At 39.4% G+C, this 24121-nt stretch overlaps 2 protein-coding genes across 3 annotated transcripts; both read right to left on the bottom strand.

The window, feature by feature from the left end:
* Positions 1 to 148: 148 nt before the first annotated feature.
* LOC115671307 (brefeldin A-inhibited guanine nucleotide-exchange protein 5) lies at positions 149 to 20628 on the bottom strand. Of its 2 annotated transcripts, none has more exons than XM_056321045.1 (34): positions 20513 to 20628; positions 20195 to 20367; positions 19493 to 19568; positions 17815 to 18067; positions 17241 to 17362; positions 17077 to 17135; positions 15965 to 16022; positions 15804 to 15888; positions 15453 to 15656; positions 14650 to 14708; positions 14495 to 14564; positions 14346 to 14414; positions 13899 to 14021; positions 13772 to 13825; positions 13592 to 13680; positions 13397 to 13493; positions 13186 to 13284; positions 12876 to 13061; positions 11896 to 12006; positions 11638 to 11822; positions 10365 to 10991; positions 9361 to 9778; positions 8917 to 9156; positions 8703 to 8826; positions 8441 to 8589; positions 5596 to 5952; positions 4940 to 5106; positions 4520 to 4776; positions 4137 to 4312; positions 3038 to 3154; positions 2725 to 2861; positions 2277 to 2574; positions 1329 to 1424; positions 149 to 380 (listed from the first exon to the last, which is right to left on the bottom strand). In XM_056321045.1, the coding sequence occupies exons 2-34, from the start codon at positions 20310 to 20312 to the stop codon at positions 315 to 317; spliced, it is 5346 nt and encodes a 1781-aa protein (XP_056177020.1). In that variant the 5' UTR covers positions 20313 to 20367; positions 20513 to 20628; the 3' UTR covers positions 149 to 314. The 2 variants fall into 2 exon arrangements, with proteins under 2 accessions (XP_056177020.1, XP_030448703.1); XM_030592843.2 differs by having other exon boundaries at positions 20195 to 20346; positions 20513 to 20626.
* A 1942-nt stretch (positions 20629 to 22570) lies between these two features.
* Positions 22571 to 24012, bottom strand: LOC115671026 (E3 ubiquitin-protein ligase Os03g0188200). Its single transcript, XM_030592468.2, has one exon. The coding sequence runs from the start codon at positions 23264 to 23266 to the stop codon at positions 22619 to 22621; it is 648 nt and encodes a 215-aa protein (XP_030448328.1). The 5' UTR covers positions 23267 to 24012; the 3' UTR covers positions 22571 to 22618.
* Between the last annotated feature and the right edge of the window lie 109 nt (positions 24013 to 24121).

The following is a 24121-nucleotide window of genomic DNA, read 5'->3' as shown; positions in this document are numbered from 1 at the left end:
CTTCTACAAATATACCCCCACAAGTAAAAAAAAAACCTTACGATGGGAAAAGAACTTAACTCTCCGTCCGCTACTCAAAATCTTCCTAGGCAATACATGATCGGCTCAAAATCTTCCTAGGCAATACATGATCGGCATTGTATATCTCTTTCGAGGGTAAAACAAGACGGGATAAATCCACATTTTCACCCCATCTCTAGCAAACAATATCAAATGGCAGGAGATCGTGAAAGTCGGCAGAACAAGAGTTGATCTGTACGGAAGGTATGTACCGCAGAAAATCATCACTTGGAAAAGCTCACGAATAATGCAGGTTATGATGGTAGGAGAACCATCAATTGGGCCTTGAAAAGATCGCCAAGAGCTCCACGAACATCCATCTGCATAATTGAAAGATGTTAATCCATCAGATATGTTCATCGCAGGTAAACTATGAACATCATCAGCACCCACTCGACACTTTGAGATCATTTCCAAGTTACTGAATCAATGAATAAAAAATGTTAAAACCCCTTCCAATCCAACTCCGCCCTTCAGTTAGAGCTCAATTAAGCACTTCTCTCGCACTATTTGCTTACAGCAGCAGACATTCCCGCCGTACACTTAAAACCCCGGACTGAGTGAGTAAAAAATTTTGCAAAACTTCATATACTACCCAGGATGGAAAATTGTTGGGGGTTAGCATTAGGTTGAGCGCACGAGAAGTCCTACACTAATCAAGTGAATATTTTCAGTATAATGACGAAAATTAGTCTTATTTTCAGTTGCTAATAAAATACTGATTCCAATAGTGGTGAGTAATCAGAAGGGTAAATCTTGATTTTATTTTCACTTCTGAGGACAAATTAACTAGCAGTAGATTGTAATAACCAAATATTTCCTAAACTAAAAGGAAGGAAAAAAACCAGTTCAAATGGAAGTTATGGGCCTATGGCCTTAACTGAGGAAGACACTAGCTGTTAATCATTTCTTGTTAATTCTTAGAAAATGCAATCGTGTATCATTTCCACAAGTGCAATCCATGTCAAAAGGATTTCAGCATGGTCTACTATGTTTATTAACCATAAAAATATAAAACCTTCTATCATTCTTAAGTGCTGCCAACAGGCGATTGCAGATTCATCAAGATAGAATAATGTTGAGAAGTATTAAAGCTGCCATACCCATCGATCACTAAATATAACAAGAATATTTTTAAAGGAACCATTGAAGAGTCTGGAAGACAGAGATTATTGCAAGGAGGATGTTAAAGAAATCGCAGCTCACAACATTGAACCTGATTAAGCCAGCCTTAGACCAAAAAATAGGCCATGGAAGCAGGAGAGTACCTGATCGCAGCATACAAGTTTTGTTAGTAAAGGATAAAACTCTCTAAGGTGTCTCCTGAAAATTTTACTGTTTATAGAGGACATGCCTTTAAGCACCTGAAAAGAAAAAACACCGTCATTTCTGTAATATCCAGAACTTTCTGTGACAAACAACAACTCATACAATAAAATGATGTGGGCCTATACTTAAATAAATTCGTTAGACGCAGGGAAAGCAAGGGTGAAGAGTTGAGACTGTAAACATCCCCACTAAAGTTTGAGTATCTTGTGCTTGAACAAATGGAATGACAACATTAAATATTTTCATACAATCCAAGGACAAAATTGAACATGTACCAAAAGTGTAGGAACCGCATTAAACAAACTAAAAATTCAGGGACAACATTACACATTGGGCTAAAGTTCAGGGATCACATTGCACATTGGGCCAAAGTTCAGGGAACATTTGTGTCATTTACCCTTCAGGAAACAGTACAGCCAAACGTAGAAAAAACTGCACTGCATCTGAAATTCTCACATCTCACAGTAAAGAATGGTTGGGTGAGTTTTAGTCAAGCTGTCCTTAAATGACAGATAGACGGAATATATATGCCCGAAGAAATAATCACATACTAGTATTGGATTTGAAAAATATACCATTTTTAAAGAAACCAACATGAACTGAGTGTGGAAAAAAGTGGAAGCCTTCATCACTGTTAAGGGCAAATAAAAACAAAAGATTGATGGAAATGATACTTTCTGGAGGTAGATGAAAAATGAAAAATCTCTTATCTGTAAAGGCATAATGATTTCATGCAATATACAGGAGCAGCAGGAGACTATAGCAACTCGAGGCATGTTTCTGAACACAATTTATGCAGACCAACTTAGACAACCAAATCAGGAAAATAACTGACCCTTAAAACCATAATTTCATTCTTTAAGGACTGAAAGATACAGCAGATGTACCTTTACTATGACAGGTGAACGCAACTCCAGAACTCGATGGATATCCATATTAGTGCTTTCCACCACACTGGACTGGAGATCAGATGCCTCCTTGAGCACCTGTTCACAGAATGACACCAGCTTATCTTCAGCAATCCCTACAAGTTTTTCCTCATCACTGTCGAATGAAGTATGATCAGAAGACCCATTGGCTTCAGAATGCTCCTCATTCTTGACACAATGTCCTATTGTCTTTTGTAAGATGTCCAGATAAATGCACGTTCCAGCTAATTCCTGGCGAAGAAGATTAATTGGTGGCCTGCAAAAGATAAACCGCTCACTAGGAAGCCCAATCACCCCATTCTATCAACTGGCAATAGAGCAATAGAAGAAAGTGGAGTTTTTTTTTTTTTTTTTTTTTTGGCTAGAAAGAAGAAAGTGGATTGAATGGTTCTGAGTCCGGACAAACCTTTCAGCAGGAATGTATCGCATTCGCATTCGGAGATTGGAGTATGAATTATAAGAAGTAGCAAATTCCAACACCGAAAACAATATGTCCATTATCGCAATCTTTTGCAGTGCTTTCAACTTGCTCCAGTATTTCCTCTGCAAATTAAGAGGAAGTCATTTTGGTGAGTAATCTTACCGCTCTGTAACAGAAGGAAGCAGCCCTCAAAATGGTAAATAATGTTGATGACTATCATTGTACTATGGCCTCTGGCTGGAGGTGGCCTAACAGTTTGAAAAGACATGCACAGCAGAACAAAGATATAAAATAATACCTGAATACTGTCAATGGCACCAAGAAGTAGTAACTGTGTGATGCATTTTCCTCTAACTGTTTGTAACAATGGAGTCTCCTCCTCATCTTTTGCATCAGGTTCAGTGACATTTGAAACCTACGTAAAAAGTAGATCCGTTAAGAGAAAAGGCAACCCAAAAGCCATTCATCACATGCATCAATGCTTTGAAATATTAAAAGTATCGCCTTCATTGGCTTGCAATGACTAGAATTACCCTAAAATGCTTCAAACAAAGAAAAAAACCCCTTCCGTGAATCACCCGTGAAAGCAAATTACCTTAGAATAATGTAGAAATATCGGTTCTCTTCTCTCCATCCATTCATGTTGCAGTAACAATACAGGAATATGATATATCGGTCATTCCCCATCATCAGTTAAACGAATAGATTGTTCATTGACCTATTATATTTATATCTTTTGCTGGAAAGAGTTAAAGCTGCCATACCCATTGATCTGATATGATGATTGACACAGTAACTCAAGAAAATTATTCTAAGAACTTGAATAAGTAAAGCAAATGACTGGTTTGCAGTCAATGGGTTTGTTGAAAAGAAAGTCTCCAGATTGACAGTGGAAGTACATATAAAGTCCTAGCTCCATATTCATTCGATAAGTACATACGATACTAATCAAGAAAGAAATACACATTATGTGCCAAATGAGAAAATAAATTCGTTTCATATCCGACAAGTGTACCTATAATACAGTAGCAATTACAAAAAAGAGAATAAAAGAGATGTGTAAAAATTTTCGATTTTCTACCTTCCACACATTAATTATCAAACACACGACTCAAACCTGTACATAGAGGATATGTCACGCCATCACGTTAGATGGCAATGAAATTAATTTTGGGAGAACGTAAGTACACTATCAATTGCAACCAAATTAAGTTTGGACGGATGATTAATAACAACCACTATATTACGTTTTGACAGAGCATAAATGCAGACTTCTTCCCGACGTCACAACAAGGTAGGGGCATGTCCAGGTAAAAACTAACTAGCTGAATTGTGTAACTATCCTACAGAAATGAAGAAGATATGTTATTCTATAAAGATGATAGATGGAACGTTACCTTAGCTGGAGAAGATGGCACTGAAGCATCCAAAGCATGACCTTTCGATTTGGACGTAAAACTTCGAAGGAGGAGATTGTCCATCATATTCCCCATTATTCTTTGACCAATAGTCTGACTACGTTGAATGCCTCCTTCTACTGATTTCTGAGATCTTCCTGATGGTGATGGAACACCTACAATGGATAGGGTTAGTGTGTTAAACTTTCACAATCTTCTAAAATTGTTGCTCGAGTTTGGGCTTCCCTAAGCTAGTGATCGACAAAATGGTTTTAAAAGCATTCATTTACTTTATTTTTTACAAAATTCCAATGAAAGTGCAGTTCATTGCCATCAGATGCTGCAACAGGAAAAAAAATCAACTAGGAAAGTAAATAACTTACCTTCACCTTCATAACCATCCAAGTTAGAAGGAGATGCCAATTCTTGATGGTGATTCAGATACGCACTTGTGCTCTTTGGAGTTCCATCATTGACATCCAATTGATGATCATACACTTCACCATTGTCTAGAATCTGTGGTGAGGCAATATCCCCCGTATTAACCTCCGATTCTTTGGTCAATGCAGTGTGGTTTTTCAGGTTCTCAAATCCCAATGCATTGAGAAGCTCAAGAGGTTGTGTTGTATATGTAGCATCTCTATCAGTCAAAATCAATATGAACAGAAGAAAATTGAGTCGTACATGAATTAGCTCAGAAAAAACAGGAGAAAATTGTGCCAATGAATTACAAAAGTCTAAGGCACCTAAACTTTGAAAAGTCAGAAGAGGAAAGGACAAAATCGAGTCGTGCATGAACGCACCTTATGCTTTTCAATAAAGTCTCCCAATCACTCACGCTAAATTGATGTCCGCCAACTTCGATGAGGTGCACCAGTGCACCCAGAGAAATTGAAACAACGGACTGATCAGTCCTTTTGGCACAATCCAAGAGCAGACTTAATAGCGGTGGCAGCATAAAACAGACCTCCTGCAAAAGACGGAAACTTTGAGACAAGAATAGCTATATAGGGAACTTAATCGTCCATAGGAACAAATGTTTGAAAAATCAGTCTATCAGTCTACTGTTCGGTTGAAAGGAAACTAATGGGTATGAATGAAGAGGAAGGATGTGACCAGAACTTTCAAAAATAAACATTTAGAGAGAAAGATGTGCATATCTCCCTTGTTGTCCTATATGGCAGATCTTTGGATAAAAAATATTCTCTAGGATGAATGCGTAAATGTCCTCCAAAAGTCAAACCATAGCTAACATCCACAAACAACACCCTGATATATCAGATTATTGAGTTACCCATGTAATTTTAGTCTTATCAAGTGCTGCTATGAAAGTATTATGTGAATCCTGTATAAAAGAACACAGATTATTTTACCCACAAATTTTCATGCTTTCCTTCACGAATATATGTATCATCAAGTCATAGTTACCAATGGCACCTAATTCCCAAGTTCACAATACCTTGTAAAAAGTGTTGAATAGATTGCACAGCAACTGAAGAGAATGGACGCTGGTTTCTCGAAGCCATTCGTCGCCAGAAGAAACTGAGCCTTCCTTTCCCACATGCCTCACATGATCAAAAATGGGAAACAAGACACGGTGGAAGATACTCTCCCAAAATGATGTTGAAAACTTGCTACCTCTCTCATTCAATAGATCAAACAAAACTTCAAGTGCACAGCTTCTGACCTCTGGTCTAGGATCAGTTGTCAGATCAGATAAACCAGCCAGCATTGGGAACCAGTAGTGCTCTGTCACATCAAAGTTTGCATCTGCCTCTATGTCAATAGGCCTCAATGCGCCACCAGGTATAAGGCCCTAAAATCAGAATAATGGAACAGCTTAGCAAAGGCAAGCAAATGCCACTTGTTTGTGGTGAAGACAAATAAGAATGCCTCCTTTGAACGAAACTTGACATCACTAATTAAAGTTTTCAACACAAACGAAAGTGATCCTAATGATGTAAGAGAAATTCTAATTGCAGCAGCATATAGATTAAACAATCAGGGACAAATTGACAACATCCTAAGCACAAGGGAAATGGTTCTGTTCCTGAGGCACGTGTCAAACCAGCGAAACAGTCTCTAAGTTCAGATGCACACGCCTAAACTTTCCCAGACCACTTGAATGATGTGCAAAGCCAGACCTCCCTTCTCCTCAATCATGCTACACAGTTGCACATCCAATATAGGGCATTCAAATCATAAGGGTTAATGTCACACGTCACCAACTGGTCCCTATACTTATATCCAAAAATCAAAATCGTCCTTCTACTTGTTATTGGTTCAAAAGCGTCCCTCTACATTGTAAAAGTGCTACTGCCAGTTCTTCAGTCATACTTTCTCTCCTGCCGGTCAATTTTTGCTGACATGGATTGCAGAATACGCGTGTTGTGTTATGGTTCCTTCGAATTTATTATGGCATCAAATAAGCGCCACATCAGGCAACATAGAAATTAAAAAAGAAAAGAAAAACTGAGAGAGAGAGAGAGAGAGAGAGAGAGAGAGAGAGAGAGAGAGTATGGATCCAGAGTCATCGATCATGGCCTCAAGCTCAAGCTCGCTCACAGCATCCATGGCTGCTTGAGCTCTTGGCCACCATGGACAAAACTCGAGCCCACTGCCATGGCCTCTCGAGCTTGAGATCTAGGCTTTCGCCCATGGCTGCTCGAGCTCTAGGCTTGTGACCATGGCCACTCAAGCTTGAGCTTTAGGCTTGTGACCGCCATGGCCACTCGAGCTCAAGATCTCGGATCATGACTGCCATGGCCGCTCATGCTTTGGGCTCGTGGCCATGGACTCAGGCAAGAAAAAGATTCAATTCTATAGGGAAACCATGTTTCCCAATTGAATTGAACGACAAAGAGCATTTGAGCTACATTCAAACGCAGCTATCGATTCAATAGAAGAGGTCTCTAGTCAATCGCATGAACAAATACTAGAAATTGGCTCCTATGATACCAAATTCAACTGAAAACTCGAACTCTCAAAAGTTCAATCTATATCTTGAAAATGAAATATAGAAATAGCAAATTGCTTCAACATATGCAACACAAAACTCATTCTTGCCATAGCAGTCAATTAGTAGCCAATCCTCGATGCTCTTCCGTGAAATATGGAGCTCGTGCCCATGGCAGTGAGTGGGTAAGAATCATGGTTTATGCATTGGTGTGGCTGTGGGTGTCAGATTTTGTGAGTTTTTGGTTAGGTAGGGTTTGAAGAAGACAGAGGAGGAGGAATCCGCAGTTTCCAGGGGGGGGAGGGGCCTGGTTCAACGTGAGAGATTTGAAAAAAGAAATTCCACGCCAGCAATATTAACGGCGTTAATGCCATGTTACCAAATTCCACCATTGGACCAACCTTGGGATGATGAGTGGCGCTTTCTAAATAGTAAATAGACGCTTTTGGAAAAAAAAAAGAAAAGAAAGTAGAGGTATGATTTTGATTTTCAGGCAAGACTCAGGCTACTGGTGACATTAACCCATATTATCATAATTTCTAGAGAACAGTTGGTTTTCCGCCACTTTACAGCAGGGCAGATTTCTCTTTAATAAAGTTGAAACACAGCCATCTTTCTTAGAAGTTAAAAAGGCAACACTCTTCCAATGCTAAGGCATAGTGTGATAATAGCACAAACATTCACTTCAAGAAAGTTTCCACCAAGAAATCATGTCTTTCTTCCGTAGCCTTATCTCACATCATCTTTCTACACATTTTAATACTCCTGTTCAATTTCATCATAATTCAAAAGGTTTTTGTAGTTTCAAAATATATTTTTTTCATGAATCGTGACTAAAGGTAGATAGGGGATCCCCTTCCCCATATAAAATTCCTGATGATCATCTTTAGAGACAGATAAAGGCTTCAATCTGCAGTAACTCTCAAAAACTTCTGTGATTCAAGTTAAGGAGACTCAAGCTTTTTAGGCAGCCTAAAAAAATTGATCTGAACCTGAACATATGGTGATAAAAGTTACAGAATATACAGAAAGATCAACGGACCACCATATGCACAATGATTAAAAACATGTGACTGGTGAAAACTAAGATACTTTCTTTTTGCATTAACCACCACAGGTCAATATAATCACTGTACAGTAGAGATATTGAGGGGCATTTACCCAGCAAAAACAGTATTATATCATAGTGCAACATGAGAAGAAGGCTCTTGTTGAGATGCTGTCTTATTGAACTATGAGAATTAGTATTCCTTTATCTTCATAATATTTATCAAGCTCATAGCATATGAGGTATATAGTTTAAGCAGAAAATAAGCAATATGCTCAACCATGAAAACCAAGAACCTACCTCAGCTAGACGATCCTCACATATACGTAGAAGAGCAATAGCCTTCAAACTTATTCGATGAGAACTTTTGTTATTAGCAAACCGAATAAGGCAGTTAACGCAGTCCATAAAACAATCTCCAACAACTTGATCAAAGTGCTCCAAGATAACTGCAAAATGTTCTGTGTATTAGCCACTGAACGGGCTCTAAGAACACTAATACATCACAAAGTACATATATTTGACGATGAAGCAATAGAAAACAAAAACAATTGAATCTGACCTTGTTCAACATTTTCAAATGCACTTTCAACAATAGATTCCAACTCATCGTCAGCAGAGGCCGTAAAAATCATAAATACACTACGCCAGCCAGACTTAATGCTTCCAACTTTAGATTTGATCATCTGACATGAAACAGAAAATGCATGATTGTAACAACTTATGTATAATGCACTCAGCAAAGACTACCAGTAAGGAAAACCACTTATTCGTACTTGCACAATGCAGTCAACAATCAAACCCCTTAAAGATTCACTTTGACTATTTCTCATCAGCACAACAAATGGTTTGAGGATGTCATTTTGGAAAGTGAAATTGGCCAACTCAGCACGCTCCAGATACTTCATACCAAGCTGCCTTAGAGAATCAATGGCGTACATCGCAATTTTTTGATCATGATGGCTCCCAGCAGAAATAAAATGATTAGCCAAGACAGACCATATCCGTGCCCATACCTGAATCATAACATGCATTTACAATGTCAGCTGAAGGTGTGTAGAGAACAACAAATCATCATAAGCAGCAATTGCAGAGATTAATCATCAAATACAGATAGCTCATAGATAATCTACTAGTTGAGAAGAGTACATCACTTGACCATCTACAGTTCTCTTATTGAAGAACTTAGTGAAAATCAGTAGATAAGAGGTGACACTTACCAGCCGGATGCGTGCCATATTGTAATAACTGATCTCCACAAGCTTTTGCAAGCTGAAAACACGGGCTGGTGTCTGTTTTAGTTCTTCAGCTGATACGCCACAAAGGGCATTAAAGAATTCTACAATAGTATCGCTAGGTAACTTGACACTATTTACAAATACTTGCTCAGCAGGTTTCCCAGCCAGCTCTCTAAGAGATTGAAGAACTGCATCCCTAGAAATTTGATTGGATCCATGCATCACAGTTGCAGCTATTGACGGTGTTGATGTTATGTATTCAAGCCGAGAGACACATTCGAGAACTGCATTCCAAGTGTCTTGAAGAGAATCAGTCTCTGTATCGCATAGAGCAAGCAATGTCCGCAATGCTTCTACATTCTTACTGCGCATATCCTTCGGCGCATGCAAGAAGGTAGACCTATAAAAAGCATATGAAGCCATTATCTAGCAAACTAATTATCTGCAAAACCAGACCATAATATAGACAAAACATGCTAGTAAAATCGACCACCAAATAAACAATTTTAAATAGTCTGCACCAGAGAGACCTCCAGCATTAACCTAACACCTTCCAAGATTTATTTTTAAATAGCCCATGCCCCCATTCCCCGCAACTTCAACCCACCCACCACCCAAAAAAAATTGACAATAATAATTTCACCCTTTTTCAACATTGTTAGATTACTTTTTAGCTAGCTAAGGTTCAGGTAGCCATTTTGGTTGCAGAGCCCTTTGCATGAAGGGAGCTGGTGAGATTCCAGATTGAAAATGGGTTGTAGAAGAACATTACAAAGATCATATCTAATTCTAGTGAAAATAAATTGCAACCTAAAACTGCAAACATCATAAACAAGAAAGGTTTTTCAAAATTAAAGTAAAGAAAACTAGTAAAAGGTACTGTACACCCAATGTCAAAGGATGCCGTAAGGAAGGAAGGAGGAGGGAAAGAAGGTGTGTTGTTCAGGTAAAGAATCAGCTTTTAGAGCTTTGATAAGGGAACCTACCTAACCAGGGAGGTTAGGAATGCGTAGCGCATTGTATCCATTCCAAGAACATAAGTGATGTGTATCCCAGCTTTGAACCCCTCCATACAAAGAAGAACTCTGGGTTTGTTATCCCCTTCCTCCATTGTAACCGAGAAAGTTGCAAGCAAAGGCCATCCTACGGCTTCAACCATTGGCTTTGCAAGTTCAATCTTCTGTGATGAGTAAAATACTCCTCTTTTTACTCCTTGTTTACGAAATATAGCCTGTGTTTGTTTGACGATAGCAGCACTGTCATTCTTAGGATCCACTGATGACTTTCCTTTAGGGAGAGCAAGATTCAAAATACTGACAAGGCCACTTCTTTCCTCATTTTCTGGCTTCAATGTGTTACTCTTCCCCATACCAGCTGTCTCATCTTTCAATTTGATCTCCTCTTTAACTATAGAATCATAAATCTCTTCAAGAAGCTCCTTCGGGGCATTGTCATCAGTATCATTCATGATATTCATGCGTACAAAATCCGATTTCGACATCTTAGCCGAAATATTCGGGTTATGCGCATCGGTATTCAACATTATAACAGCATAAGCAAGAACATATGCAGTATCTGCATTTTTAAAGAGGCCTGGGTTATCGGCACAATATCTGCCAAAACAACAGATAAGAGTTTTCAGAAGATAGCAAAGATAAACAGCAAAGGATGCTTATTACTTTGTTAGACCAATGATCCCCATCATAAGGTCAAGATGAAAATGTGACAAGTGACATGACAAGAACAACACCGTATTCCTCCATTGCCTCTCAAATATGAAACATACAAAAAAAACCATGATATCGAGTCAGTCATAGCCAGAACAACAAAACCATTACAACATTGACAGCCTTCAAAAACTCGGTTCACCGTCTAATGCTAAATGTGTGCAAGTTTTTGCTATGTCAAGTATAACGAAAGATTAAGGGTGAAAGAGGAGGAACTTGACCACAATCTGTAACCAAATTGAATTTCCCAATGGCGCCAATGATCACATAGACAATGTGGATTGTATCGACAGGAGCAGATTGAACCATCCATATGTACATAATCGTGCATTCATGGAAAGCAAAGCTGGTTCAAGAATTTCGGATCAACTTGTATGACGAAAATACAGGATGGTTCCCAGAAATTGAGACTGTGACCATTTACCTCCCAGTTGCATAAGTTGTCTACCTTTAATCACGCAGAATCCGATCATATCTATGCATACTATAACTTAATTGCCAAAGGCAGGGACAAAAGAAGACAGATACAAACCTTTCAGCAAATTTTTCCATAATCCGATCTATTTTTTGAGCCTCTCCTGGAAGTCTGAATCCTTTAAGGAATTCACGAATGGCACTATCAAACTTCATTCCTGAAAACTTCATGGACTCCACATAGGCATGCATGACAGCGAGCGGAAATTCTTCGTGTTGACCCAAATAATCACCAATCATAGCCTGCAGAAGCAACAATCTTGAGACAATTCAATATCAAACTTGAAATTGGTGAAATGTAGTCTAGAGATCGAACCTTGTCTAAATTGTTTGTAGTCCTCAGGAACTGGGCAACAGAAGCAGGTGTATTCTCCACTAACTTATTTGATGTTAAAAACTCTACACCCTTCACAGGTTTCCTATTGAACTGCAACATGACAAAGCTAAGATTGAGCCCTTCAATAGAGCTGCATATTGAAACAACGACAAAGAGTATTCTTCACACAGTGCAGGACTAACATATCACCCAGTGATATTTTTGCAGAAGTAAAGCCAGTAAAGTCTAATCACGGGACAAGAAAAATGAAAGACCACTATCAAATATCTCAGAAGAAGATGCTTTCTTAAACTTTTTGCTAGATGAGATATCCAGTGCAAGCAACAATTTGCCATTATACAAAAAAGGTTCTGTTAACTAGATAACCAAGAAAAATGCTATTTATGACAGATAAAATTTGAAAAGGCCATCTAGATTAATGTTATAAGGTATCAAAACACAGGACAACTTCTATGGTTTTGTGTTCATCCACAACTTACTATAGCAATCATTAACAAACATCCTTAAGATGCCATTTCTAATTGAATAAACAGTAAGAGAGAATAAGAAATACATCAAAGACCACAGTAAAAGGCAAACTAATCGCCATTCATCTTCAATCAGCAATACTCCGCAGATTGATCTCCACTGATTTATTTGAAGGTGATGATAAAAACCTAACTGACTCCAGTAAATCCTAATTCCAGATTCAAGAATCTAATTGTCTCGGTCACTTTCTCTGAAAAATCATGACAAGGATAGAACTGGCTGATGGGAAATGCATGGTTTACTCAACTTCTGGTCACGTTTCTCTCGTCATATATTGACGAGAAAATTCTTCTTTCGATGAATAAAGAGATTTGCCTTGAAACACTATGCAAGAATGTTAGCTCCTGCACTGCTTGTTCTTTCTCATACTCGGGTTCCTGATCTATCAAAATGAACATACTCCATAAAAATCACAAGCGTAAGTAACTTGCCTCAGAGACGGCAGCTTCCAATGATGATTTATGAGCCTTCGCCTTTTCAAAGTTACTGGGCACATCTTCCTTTTTTTTCATTTCCAACGACTCTCTATCTGAAACATCATCAAGATTGTTCTGCTCTTTTGACTCCCTGTGTGCCTTCTCCCAATCAACAAGCGATTTGAGCACATTCACGAGGCACTGCAGAATTGATGTACAAAGGTTTGATGAGTCATATACCATCATCTTTTAGCATACAAAGATATAAAGTTAAGGAAGACACTGACAGCTAACTTTCGAGACCTCAGTAAACAGATTAACCAACCTGAAGTGAAGAACCTTTGATGGAAGCTGCCTGTGAATGAGCAACAGAATTGGGATCGGCATTTTGTGTCCCTTGAGCTAATTTAGACAGCGTGGTAACCTAAAGCAACGAACAGACGCTGAGAAAGATGTGCCAACCATATAACAGAGTCAAAGGGCAGGATATGAGTGCAGTAACGTGCAGTGAATGGGGATATAGGAAGTAAGATCACCATGCGCTCAAACAAATTTGGTGCCTCAAGATCACAATCGTAGTTCACATACAAGTCGACAAGCATTTGAGGATCCCTGCATATTTTCTCAAGCATCCTGCAGAAATATGCTCCATCACATAGCAATTTTTGAATATTGACCATTTGTAGGTGGCCAAGAGTTGAAGGATATAACAAATCGAACGATAAATGTACCGAAGAACACTTGTTTTTTGGGTAATGGGAGATTTAGAGCCGTCCAATGACCGTAGAACTATCAAGGGAAAGAAGACACCGATCTCTCCCTGAAAAGTCAGGTAGGAACAAAGATCATGGGGCACCTAACAACAAAACTAAGAAAGAAAGTATTTCTGGTGTACTCAGAGCAAGGCATACTTTAAGACTTTCTCTAAACCGCAGCATGAGTACTGAGAAGATGCCAGTTGCGTACTGCAAAAGATTTAAGTCAAACCAAGTATCTTCAAGCATATATAAAGCAAGCGTGTATAATATCAATATAAACCTGAAAGATGACAGGGGATTGAGAAACCGAAGCCCGCAGTAAAGCATACGAAAGATAAGCTTTCACTGAATCGATGAAATGGAAGTTCTTAGTAAATGAATGGCTAACACCTTCCAGCAACCCCTGCAGCAATATTACGTACCAGCTTAATTCATTTGCAGTTTCAAACTATCAGAGAAATTTTCAACAAAGATCTCAAGATAAAAAAAAAAAACCACTTTTATACATCACATTGCTTGTGGATTCTATAAGTCTATCATCAAAATGTACAATAGAAGCTAGGGTATTAATCCGAGAACACTCCTCACAGAGGAAACTACAAGCATGCCAAACCACAGTTGAAATTAAATATGTCGGGTGACATTGAGAATGTAACTGATATTTGGTGATTATTCCAGTAAAATAACAAAGGAAACATGCTGCATCAAAGCAGAGATTCAAGAAGACCTGCAGTAGCTCAAGAGACAATATACGTGTCTTCACCGTAACCTCATCACTATCTTCCTTCATACCCATCTGCATGAATTGCAGGCAGACTATTCAGAAGATGCTTATGAAAGCATAAAGAGATGCAGAAATAATTGTAAAACACCAACCTTGCAAAGTGTTCGGAACACCAATAAAGCATCACGCTGTCCTACGCTCATGCTCTCCAGGTCAATTCCTCTGTGAAAGTAAAATGTTCACGCATCCAGGAAATTATTTTTGAATAACGACCTCACAAGCACACCTAGCACATAGCTATGCATACCTTGTTATCTTTTTACCATCTTCAAGGTGGACAGCCTTGTCAAGCACGGCCTCTAAACCCTATGAAGAAAGAAAGTGTCGTCGTAGTAAAAATTGTCAGAATCGGATTCATTGACACGCATGGATATATGCGATGCTTGCCTGCGCATATATATCAAGATGACAATACAAATTTCAACTATTTTTCCTTCATAAATTCAAATAAAAAAATGTAGAAAATATAAAGCTTAATACAGGAAACTCTAGCAAGGAAGTGTCTGCTCCAAAAGATTAAGATGTTATGGCATCAGAAAAAAATAAAGAGAGAGGAAAGCTTCCATCCGAACTATCAGACCCTCAGCAATATATGCTGAACCATAGAGCATATTCATACAATGGAACTGAAGCACTTATAATGCCATTGACCTTTCCTTTTTTCTGCTACAATAGTTGCATTGTGCTTGCATATGCCATTACAAAACAATAAATAACGGTTCCATATGCCTGCAACATTATATTGCCATTGCACCTAAAAAAACACAGTAATGCAATATGAAGCTATCTTGGACATTAAGCGCCTATGAATTCATAAACTAAGATCAAAGGTGCAAAGAACATTGCATTTTAGCAATCTCTCTCACTACCAAAACATATGTGATTTAGAGATTCTAAATAATCATGATAGGCAGCTCAAATCCACATGATAAATCATAAAGCGCAGGGTGCATGTTTGCCCAAAAGCTAGTTAGCACAAATGAGGACCAGTGACTTTAATCGTTGATATCAATCAAATAAATTGTAGAGATGATATGAAAAGAACTTCACCTTAATATCAGCACCGCCAGCAAGGCTTTGGAGTTCCTCTACAGATGCAAGAGAGGTCTCTTTGGCCTGAGTTAGCGCATCACCCAACGTCATTTCTTTCTCATTTTCATTACTGGAAGAAGTCTCTTCAGCTGTTGAGCTCGAATTCTCTTCTGAAGGAGTTTCTGGTTTTCGGGCACTAGCAGAAACTGAGGGAGCAGAGACCTAATAATTTCAACAGATGTTAATTTTGTTGGACAAACAGCAAAGAGAACTGTTTTTACCCCTACATGCGACACACACATATCTATATCTAAATGCATCAAGGCATACAGGTCTAATGGATTTTCAGAACAAAAGATATATCCCTACCAGATCAGACTCCATCCTCCGGAATACGATGCTAATCATCTGTGTCAACATTGCCTTTGATGTTGCTTGGTTTATAGGATTTTTGCTGCAAATAGAATGTTCAGTCACAATTATTTTCTTGAGTTTTCATCACATGGAAGATGGTAATCAATAGGACGTACCTATTAAGAGCAATATTATAGCACACTCTGATCACTCCCAGCAAAGATTCCCCATGCACTGCAACATAAGCAACACAGGGTATGTAAAAGGGCATAGTATAAACACGGACGTATAATGCAGATTGAGATATCACCACATCATGACATATTCACGTATGCAGGGAAGCAGAAACTCAAATTACAACAGTATGAGTGCTACAAGTAACCTGTTGGCCACATTACTATTAGTAATATATTTGCAGAAAACAAGTATACATAATTGCCCAAGATGCAGTTGGTCACTGCTTATAATTTGACGTGATTCAGTCATGAGATCTATTATCACCAATATCAATTACAAACTAAAGTCTAGTCATTATACAGTCCACCACCCTGACATTTTTCAGATTTCTTTCATCAAGTCTCAATGATAAAGGAGATTATAGGACAGAATCTTGAAATACACAGGTGCCTCTGTTGAAATGTCGGCTATCATTTCATTGTATGCTAAAACTACGACATAAAGATTGTTGTTAAAATATGTATACATCAATATCTATGCTTCACTCAATTCTAGCTGAACTGTAGCTTCACTGATCAACTAAGTTTGGCTTATTATTTCTTTAGATTTAACTGATAAGGATACTTCTTGTAAGGAGGTCCTACAAGAGGCAAACAATCTTGATCATAAGACTTACTACTAACTTGTGTGCCTTACTGTCGGCAAGGACTATTAACTTGTGTGCCTTACTTCATGGACTACTTGGCACTTGATTACCAAAAGACATTTCACCACAGAATACAGATCATATTTTAGCATTAAACAACCACACTCAGCAAAGCAGGAGTTAATCAAAGTATCATCATATTTCCATATTCATGTAGACACATGCCACTTTTTTTCAATATGAAGTCCAACAAGAACAGCATCACAGAGATAACAGGAGCACCCCCTTTAAATGGACTTAGATTACTCAAATCCCAAGGAAAGGAAAAGGAAAGCATCTGCCTGACTCATTTAATAAGAGCACCACTTTGTACCCCTTCACCCACTATAGCAAACTGGGAATTACTTAATTGAACGAGAAATCCAAAGTAAGCACAGACAAAGGTTTTAATTGGTCAGAACATACCTCGGAACTTTGCCGATGCTACTGCAGTGAGAAGTACCTTTAACACTAGCAGGATGGTGCTGCACATTGTTTCACAAAATGGACAGAACGAGCAACATATATGAACAATAGTCCCCATTTACTATATTATGAATAAGAGATCACTAAGATTCAAGAATATATACCTATCAGGTGATGAATTATCGACACAACCACAAACCATGTTCAGAATGTCTGTGAACAAAGGAACGTTCTTCCCACCATCTAAACCAGGATCTCCCTCCAAATGATCATAAGCAATAAGTTTCTGGAAAACATTCGGTTGGAAAAATTAGTTACCAAGTCATTTGAAGTGTGACAAGGACAATTATGACAAGATGATAAAATCTGGACACGGGGATCAAAGGAAAGATAACCATACTTTGAAGTAAGATTAAACAATAGCTGGAAGACAAAATAATCAGAATAAACAGGTTATTGCCCAGTTGTTATGTACTATAAGTATCTTGTCAAGAAAAGATAGCTGGTTGCTCCCAATTGATGAAGCCCAGCCATGTCAAATCTAATATGTTGCGACAGCCCTAAAAGCATAAATACTTAATAATAATAATAATAATAATAATAATAATAATAATAATAAAGACCCAAAGAGTTAAATAGTAGACTGAATATAGCCACCCTTAAAATTCGACCATGGTTCCTAGTCGGAAGAAGAATCATGGGGAAGTTGGAACTAGACAAGAGTTTATTGTTACATACATGGAGACAATCCAGAGCAGGTTCCAGAACTTTCGTGTTCTTTGTCTCAAAAGCAAGTCTGAGTGGATTCAGGACAAGCTCCACCTCAGCTCCTCCTAAAGTGTTCCCTGCACTAGCCAATGCAGCTGTAATAGCTCCAGCTGCAACCACTGGCTTCACAACTTGCTCTGCTCCTTCACCACTGGGTGCCAATGTGTGTGACTGATCGGACTCTATTACTTGTTTTGCACCTCCACCATCAGTTTCAGCCACACTGAGAGTAGAAAATTGGGTAGGGAAAGAGGGGGTTTTGAAGACAAGTCAGAATCATCCGCATCTAGTCTTTTCCATACATCGAATCACATGATGCAAATCCAGTATTCTGTTAATTTTCAAACTTCTCCAACAGAGGAAGAGATTACAGCAACAAGAGATTAAATGGTCCCAAATCAAGATAGGTCAAATTCCTCCCTTCACTTCTCCCCTCCTTTCCAATCATAAAGGGCGAAGAACAGAATGCATATTACAATTGGCACAAGCAATAGGATGTAACTGTGGATGAATGGATTTGATAGGGAATTCAGTTGCCTGCTTTGGTTGTGACTAATAACGCAGGTGAAAATGGAAAGGAAGCAGTGAAAAATGTCAACTATGTCCTTTAAATAAATTATTGAGAAAGAGAACGTGCGCACACAGTCAAAATTAATGTGCAAAATTGCAAAGTTATTGGCATTCCCATCCTGGAAAGGTGCCGATTCCTTACACCTGAACGCACAGTCCTTCCAAGCAAACAAAAATTGTGTCCTCAATCATGAGTATTTTCAAAGGAAAAAAAAATTAGAATCTGCACAAATAAAGTCTTTCCCCAGAATCTCAATCCAGCATCCTCTCCATGAGATGAGAGGAACATCTTTACATAGCGCCCGTATACTCCTAGATCTTCCTAGTCAATGTGACATACGATTAACACTATCTTTCTATCCTATCCTTTTTATCCCTTTCAACATGCCCCCATCCATTATGAAATCATCAATTGTTTCAACCACATCCAACTCCTTCTAATTTAAATGCTTAACCACCAATTACGCCGTGGCATATGCCGCATAAATCATTATGGTTTATCCTTGTCCAAAGATTATGTAGTTGCAATTTACATGTCATCTCAGAATCACATTTTACCATGTCATCAAGTACAGAGATGCAAAATTCTTTAATTTAACATAAGCACAACACGTTCTTGGAGAGATTTTGCCAATAAAATACATAAATAACAATGGAAGCGACTAAAACCAATTTCTTTGCTGGTGAGAATGGAAAAGGAGAACGATATACACACGGTCCACTACACTTGTGAATCAAGTACATACAAAAGTTTCTCGTATGTCCTAAATCCTAGCAAAACACCAGCCTCATCACAAGACTACGTTATTTCAAATAATGCATGTCCAATAAAAAGCAAAACGGAGTAAACAACAAATTTTGCATACACTGAATCACCTAGAGATTACATTTTCATCCCAATGGTGCATGATAAGGAAAATCGTTGACTTAAAGGTGAATCTCATTTACGCGGCACGCAATCTCAAATACGAAAGAACGAGTACAATAAAGAAAATTCTAGAAGCTTAAAGAAATCTATAGTGACAAATTGAAAAATGAAAACAAAGCTAGCAAGTTTTGAATTAGTCTACTCCCATACCTCCCCTCGGCAACCAATTGTTGCGCTCCCTTTGCCTCATTGTTGGCAGAAGGTTGAGCCACCTCTTTTGTATTGTCTGAAACAACATAAACCTCGATGAGCCTTCGTAATGCTTAGCAATAAAAATAAAAAAAGATGACGTGAAAATCGATAGACTCAAATAAACACAAGGAATCATTACATCAAATAAAAAACGCCAAAACTTGGCAACTGGACCAGCATTCTAACAGGAGAAAAAAAAAATTTGACAAGCTGAAAATCCAAATCATGTTCTGCCTCAATGACTCATGACTGGGAACATAGATACTACAATCAAACCAGAAATAGTAGTCATCTACAGACACATAGAAACCAACAGCAACTCTCACTATAAGAAGCCCCATTCCAGCACTGGAGCTGTCCATCTTTCCCGGCTTTTCTCCGAAACAGATACATTTTCATTTAGCGATTTTCATTCACTTCTCAGAGCACGACTGAACTAACTAGCCAGCGCACTTGCATAGGCAAGCGAAAAGCCTGAAGCTAATTACAGCACCGGGCACCAGGACAAGACAAAAACAAAATATTCCGATGCGCACGACTCTGTGCAACGAACGAACGAGCGAGCTAGCAAATCAGCATCTCCGGCTCGACAATCACCGGCTTCGCGATTCGCGCGCGCAAAAAGGAAAATGACCAGAGCGGATGTCCAATTGCACGCACCTATATACGACTGAATGGCGCCCTGGAGGTCGGGATGCTTCTTCGAGCTGGCACACTCCTTGAGCATCGACTCGAACGCTCGGGTGACGAACCCGCCCGCCGCTCCTCCGCCCGCCATTTCCTCGATTCCAGCTCTCGCTCTCTCTCTCTCTCTCTCGCCGCGCGCGCGCTCCCTGCGCCGGGGCACGAACACAAAAAACGGAAGAGTCAGCAGCGGCGAACCTCCGAATCGGAGAGGATCGAGATCTCCCGCAACGAGATCACGGCATTCTCATGCACGGAGGCGCAGGACGATCGCAAGGGACGGCGGGAGCATACCTTCGGCCTCGTCGGGATCGGAGATCTAGGGGGAGGGGGGGAAGGGGGAGATGCAGATCTGCACGGACCTAGAGAAGAAGAAGAGGAGGAAGAGGAACCTGCAACTTCTCTTTTTTCCTCGGCTCCGGTGAGCGCAACTGGTAAAATATTCTATGATGAGCGAGGGTCGAAGGAAAGGGAAAGAGCAAGGATTTTTGACTTTTTTTTTTGTTATTTCCGGCGATTATTTTGATTTTTTGATTTTTCGGTTTTCGGGTCCTCGGGTTTGGGCCGAGACGCGGTTATGTTTGAGCCCATCAATTTGGGCCCAAAAAAGTCTTTGAAGTTATTATATTGGTGCCGATTCCATCCTCAACTTTTCAATTGGGCTATTTTAGTACAGGACTTTTTGTATTTGTGCCAATTGAGGCCGCCTCGCCAGGGCCTAGCCGACCACGAGCCAAGGCGACCGTGGTCTCGCTCGCAGATGGCGAGGCTAAAGCCGGCCTTGCCCAGATCTGGGAGAGGAGGCCTTGTCCACGCTCGCTAGCGATGGTCAGAGCGAGCTAGGCGGGCAAGGGCAAGGGCTGCGACCCTCGCCCTATGGCTGACAAGGCGGGAAAAAAAAAACAGAAAACAAGAAAGAAGAAATTAAAATTAAAATTCTTGAAAAAAAACTATTAAAATATTATCAAAAATGTCCACGTCAGCGACGCCGGTTGCCAGTGTCATACAAAACGACCGGCGTCCACGTTGGCAATTTCCGACCTAGTTTGGCCGGATGGACTCAATTAACACAGATGCAAAAAGTTTATGACTCAATTGAAAGGTTTATAATTGAATTGATACAAATGCAATAAGTTTATGGCTTTTTTGGTACTTTGCCTCTTCAGACTATGCCCTCTCTTTTTTTTTCTCCTTTTTCCATTTTCTTTTTCTCCTTTTCAATTGCTACGTAGACAAAATCTTTTTATATTAATAAACGAATATACGGAGTCAATTACTTAGTTACATAAAAAAAAAATCTTTTAAATGTGGTAAAAATTAGCAGTGTGTAATGTATATTTTGTGTCTCTCACCAAATACATATAATTTAGACTTTTAGAAAGGATGGTCCTACACTCAAAATTCAAGTAAAAAGGAGCGAAAAGAATTGCTTATTCATTTTTAAGGTGCTTTCCTTTTTAATATTAGTCAATTAGGATTAAGCAAAAGTTTATTTCATGGATAAGTATTTGAAAAGATATTTTTTCCACATTGTCGATGATCTTTTTTGTCGATTTAATTTATTTTATTTTGTTGAACTTTACAAGAATGGGATTTTAATAGAAGAAAAGGAAGGTTTCTTGGCTTTGATTTCCACGTGCTTTTGGAATAGAGAAGTAGATGCTCATTTAATTAGTCAGGACTATTATAAGTTGATTCAAGTGTGATTTTGAGAAGATATAACAAATACATGTACGGAAAAATACAATTTTTTTTCTTAAAATACGAAAGAATGCTACACTCTAATAAAGTATGGAAATCATTGTATGAAAAATTTAAGATATTTATGACGAGTTATTCAACAGGACATGCACCACAAAGCGCAGGTATTTTCTAGTGGTCTTTATATTAGGGAAGTTCTTCCCTAAATCAAGGTCGCTCAGCCTGGTACATCGCGATTGTTGATTTTGTGAATCACTCAAAATTAACGGTCACGATATGCTTGACCCATCAGATTCGAGTTCAGACAAGAATTTCCCCTTACATAAGGTCTCGCGTGTTAGACCCGATTGATTAACGAATAAGGGCGGGATTTCGAAAACTACGAAAGAGGGCAGCCATTCGTGAAGGTTTTGTCACACACCTTAAAAGGATTAGCTTCTAACTTTTTCGTAGTTTTTCAAGATTCAAATGATACTCAATACCTTCTCGTGAAAATGACAAAAAAAAAGTTACTTTTTTACCTCCATTTATAGACAAGCCAAAATTAGGGTATCCATCTCCAAGATTCTCCTCTTCTTAGTAAGGAAGGAGTAGAAAGAAAATACAAACTTCAAATACAAAAACGAAAAGGGGAAGTGAATGACATATATATCTGCTTTCGTGCTTCTTCATCGTGCATGTCCGAACTGGTTTCTGTCGCTACGGATCGCATCCCCAGACGGAGGAACAGAGCCTCTTCACGGTCCATCTGGGCTCTGTCCTGGCCAGCTTCAAGCTCTGCGAAGGAGCCCACAGCGGGGCCCTGCAAAGCGGGCACGTCCTGTGATTGCTGCAATCATCACGACGATCATGATCGTGATGATGATCGGGATCGCATCCGACCCATCTGTCGAGGCACTCTCTGTGGTAGACGTGGCAGCAGTTCCTGAGCACCCTCACCTCGTCGCCCTCCATCAACGGGCTGAAGCAGACCGCGCAGGTGTCGCAGCTCGCCTGCAGTCTCTTGACCGTGACATCTCCGTAGTTGGCGGCCAGAGGAGGACCGTCTGCAGCGAGCTCCGAGGGCGGCGCGCGAGGTGGAGAAGAACGAGAGCGGAGGCTCTCTGTGGAGGCACTTGAAAAGAGGGTCATGGCGGCTCTGTCTCTTAGCTTGACAGCCCGAGACAAGACCCATCTCAGTAGGGCCAACAAGATTGCTCCTTTGCACAGCAGATAGTGCGTGGCAATCGTCTTAGAATCCCCCATCAAGAAACCCATTGTCGAGAGATCTCGAGAGAGAGAGAGAGATGATTGGAAATTAGCTATTTTGGCCTTTCTTTTTATAGGAGGGGAAGGTGGATGATGCATGAGCAAGAGAGCATGGCATATTCTTTTCGCTTTTACTACCAATTTTCCAAGCACATCTTTTCTCGTTCGCGTTCAGTCAGGAGGCATGAAGTGTTGCTGACTCACGGACCAATCTTGCTCTTCATGGTGCTTTGATGATTCACACAAGGCTACAAAGGAGCGTGGCCTATCATCCATTCTGATATGGCTCTTGGCATTTTATATTGCCGCTTCATTGTACCTGTGGCATCACATATTTAGGTCTCTGTTTCTTTAGAAGAGAGCAGTAAGTATTCAGGCTAAACACGACAATACAAAAAGCGCGATTAGGCCGCCCTCCATAAGGTTTTGTTCTTGTCTAATTCTGCTCGATAGTGCCTTGTCCATTCTGATGCATCTCTTCGGTAACGCACGAGCCAGAAAATATTCGCAGACATTAAAAGGACGGAGGGAAAAATGATGGATATAAACCGGGTGCAATTCGGCGAGACTTTCGTAATGATTGACTCTTGCTGATTTTCTAAAGAAAGAGGAGGAAAGACTGTATATGGAAGGAAAGAATGTAATAGGATCTATACAATAGTCAAAAGAATATGCAAACACATGATAGTGAAAGATGGTCAAATAAACCATCAAATATCACTAATGCTGCGTGCTAAACAATCCAAAACTCCAAGCATCCCAATAAGATACCAGAGACTCAGTATCATTCTATCGATTGTCATATTTATATTTTTCTGGAAGCAGTAACAGTGAAAGTGGCGCATCGTGGGTGGAATATTCATTCAACACAACTTCTGCCAAAAACATCAGACCAATTTAAGAAAGCATCAAACGCGGTTGTGTACTAATTACTTGGTTCCTTCTAATCTATAA

Source organism: Syzygium oleosum, unplaced genomic scaffold, assembly GCF_021117445.2.
Source record: "Syzygium oleosum isolate NSW1041296 unplaced genomic scaffold, Sole_v2.1 Sole_v2.21, whole genome shotgun sequence".
In the NCBI taxonomy this organism is placed as follows: Eukaryota; Viridiplantae; Streptophyta; class Magnoliopsida; order Myrtales; family Myrtaceae; genus Syzygium; species Syzygium oleosum.
This window is presented reverse-complemented; position numbering and strand designations above follow the sequence as displayed.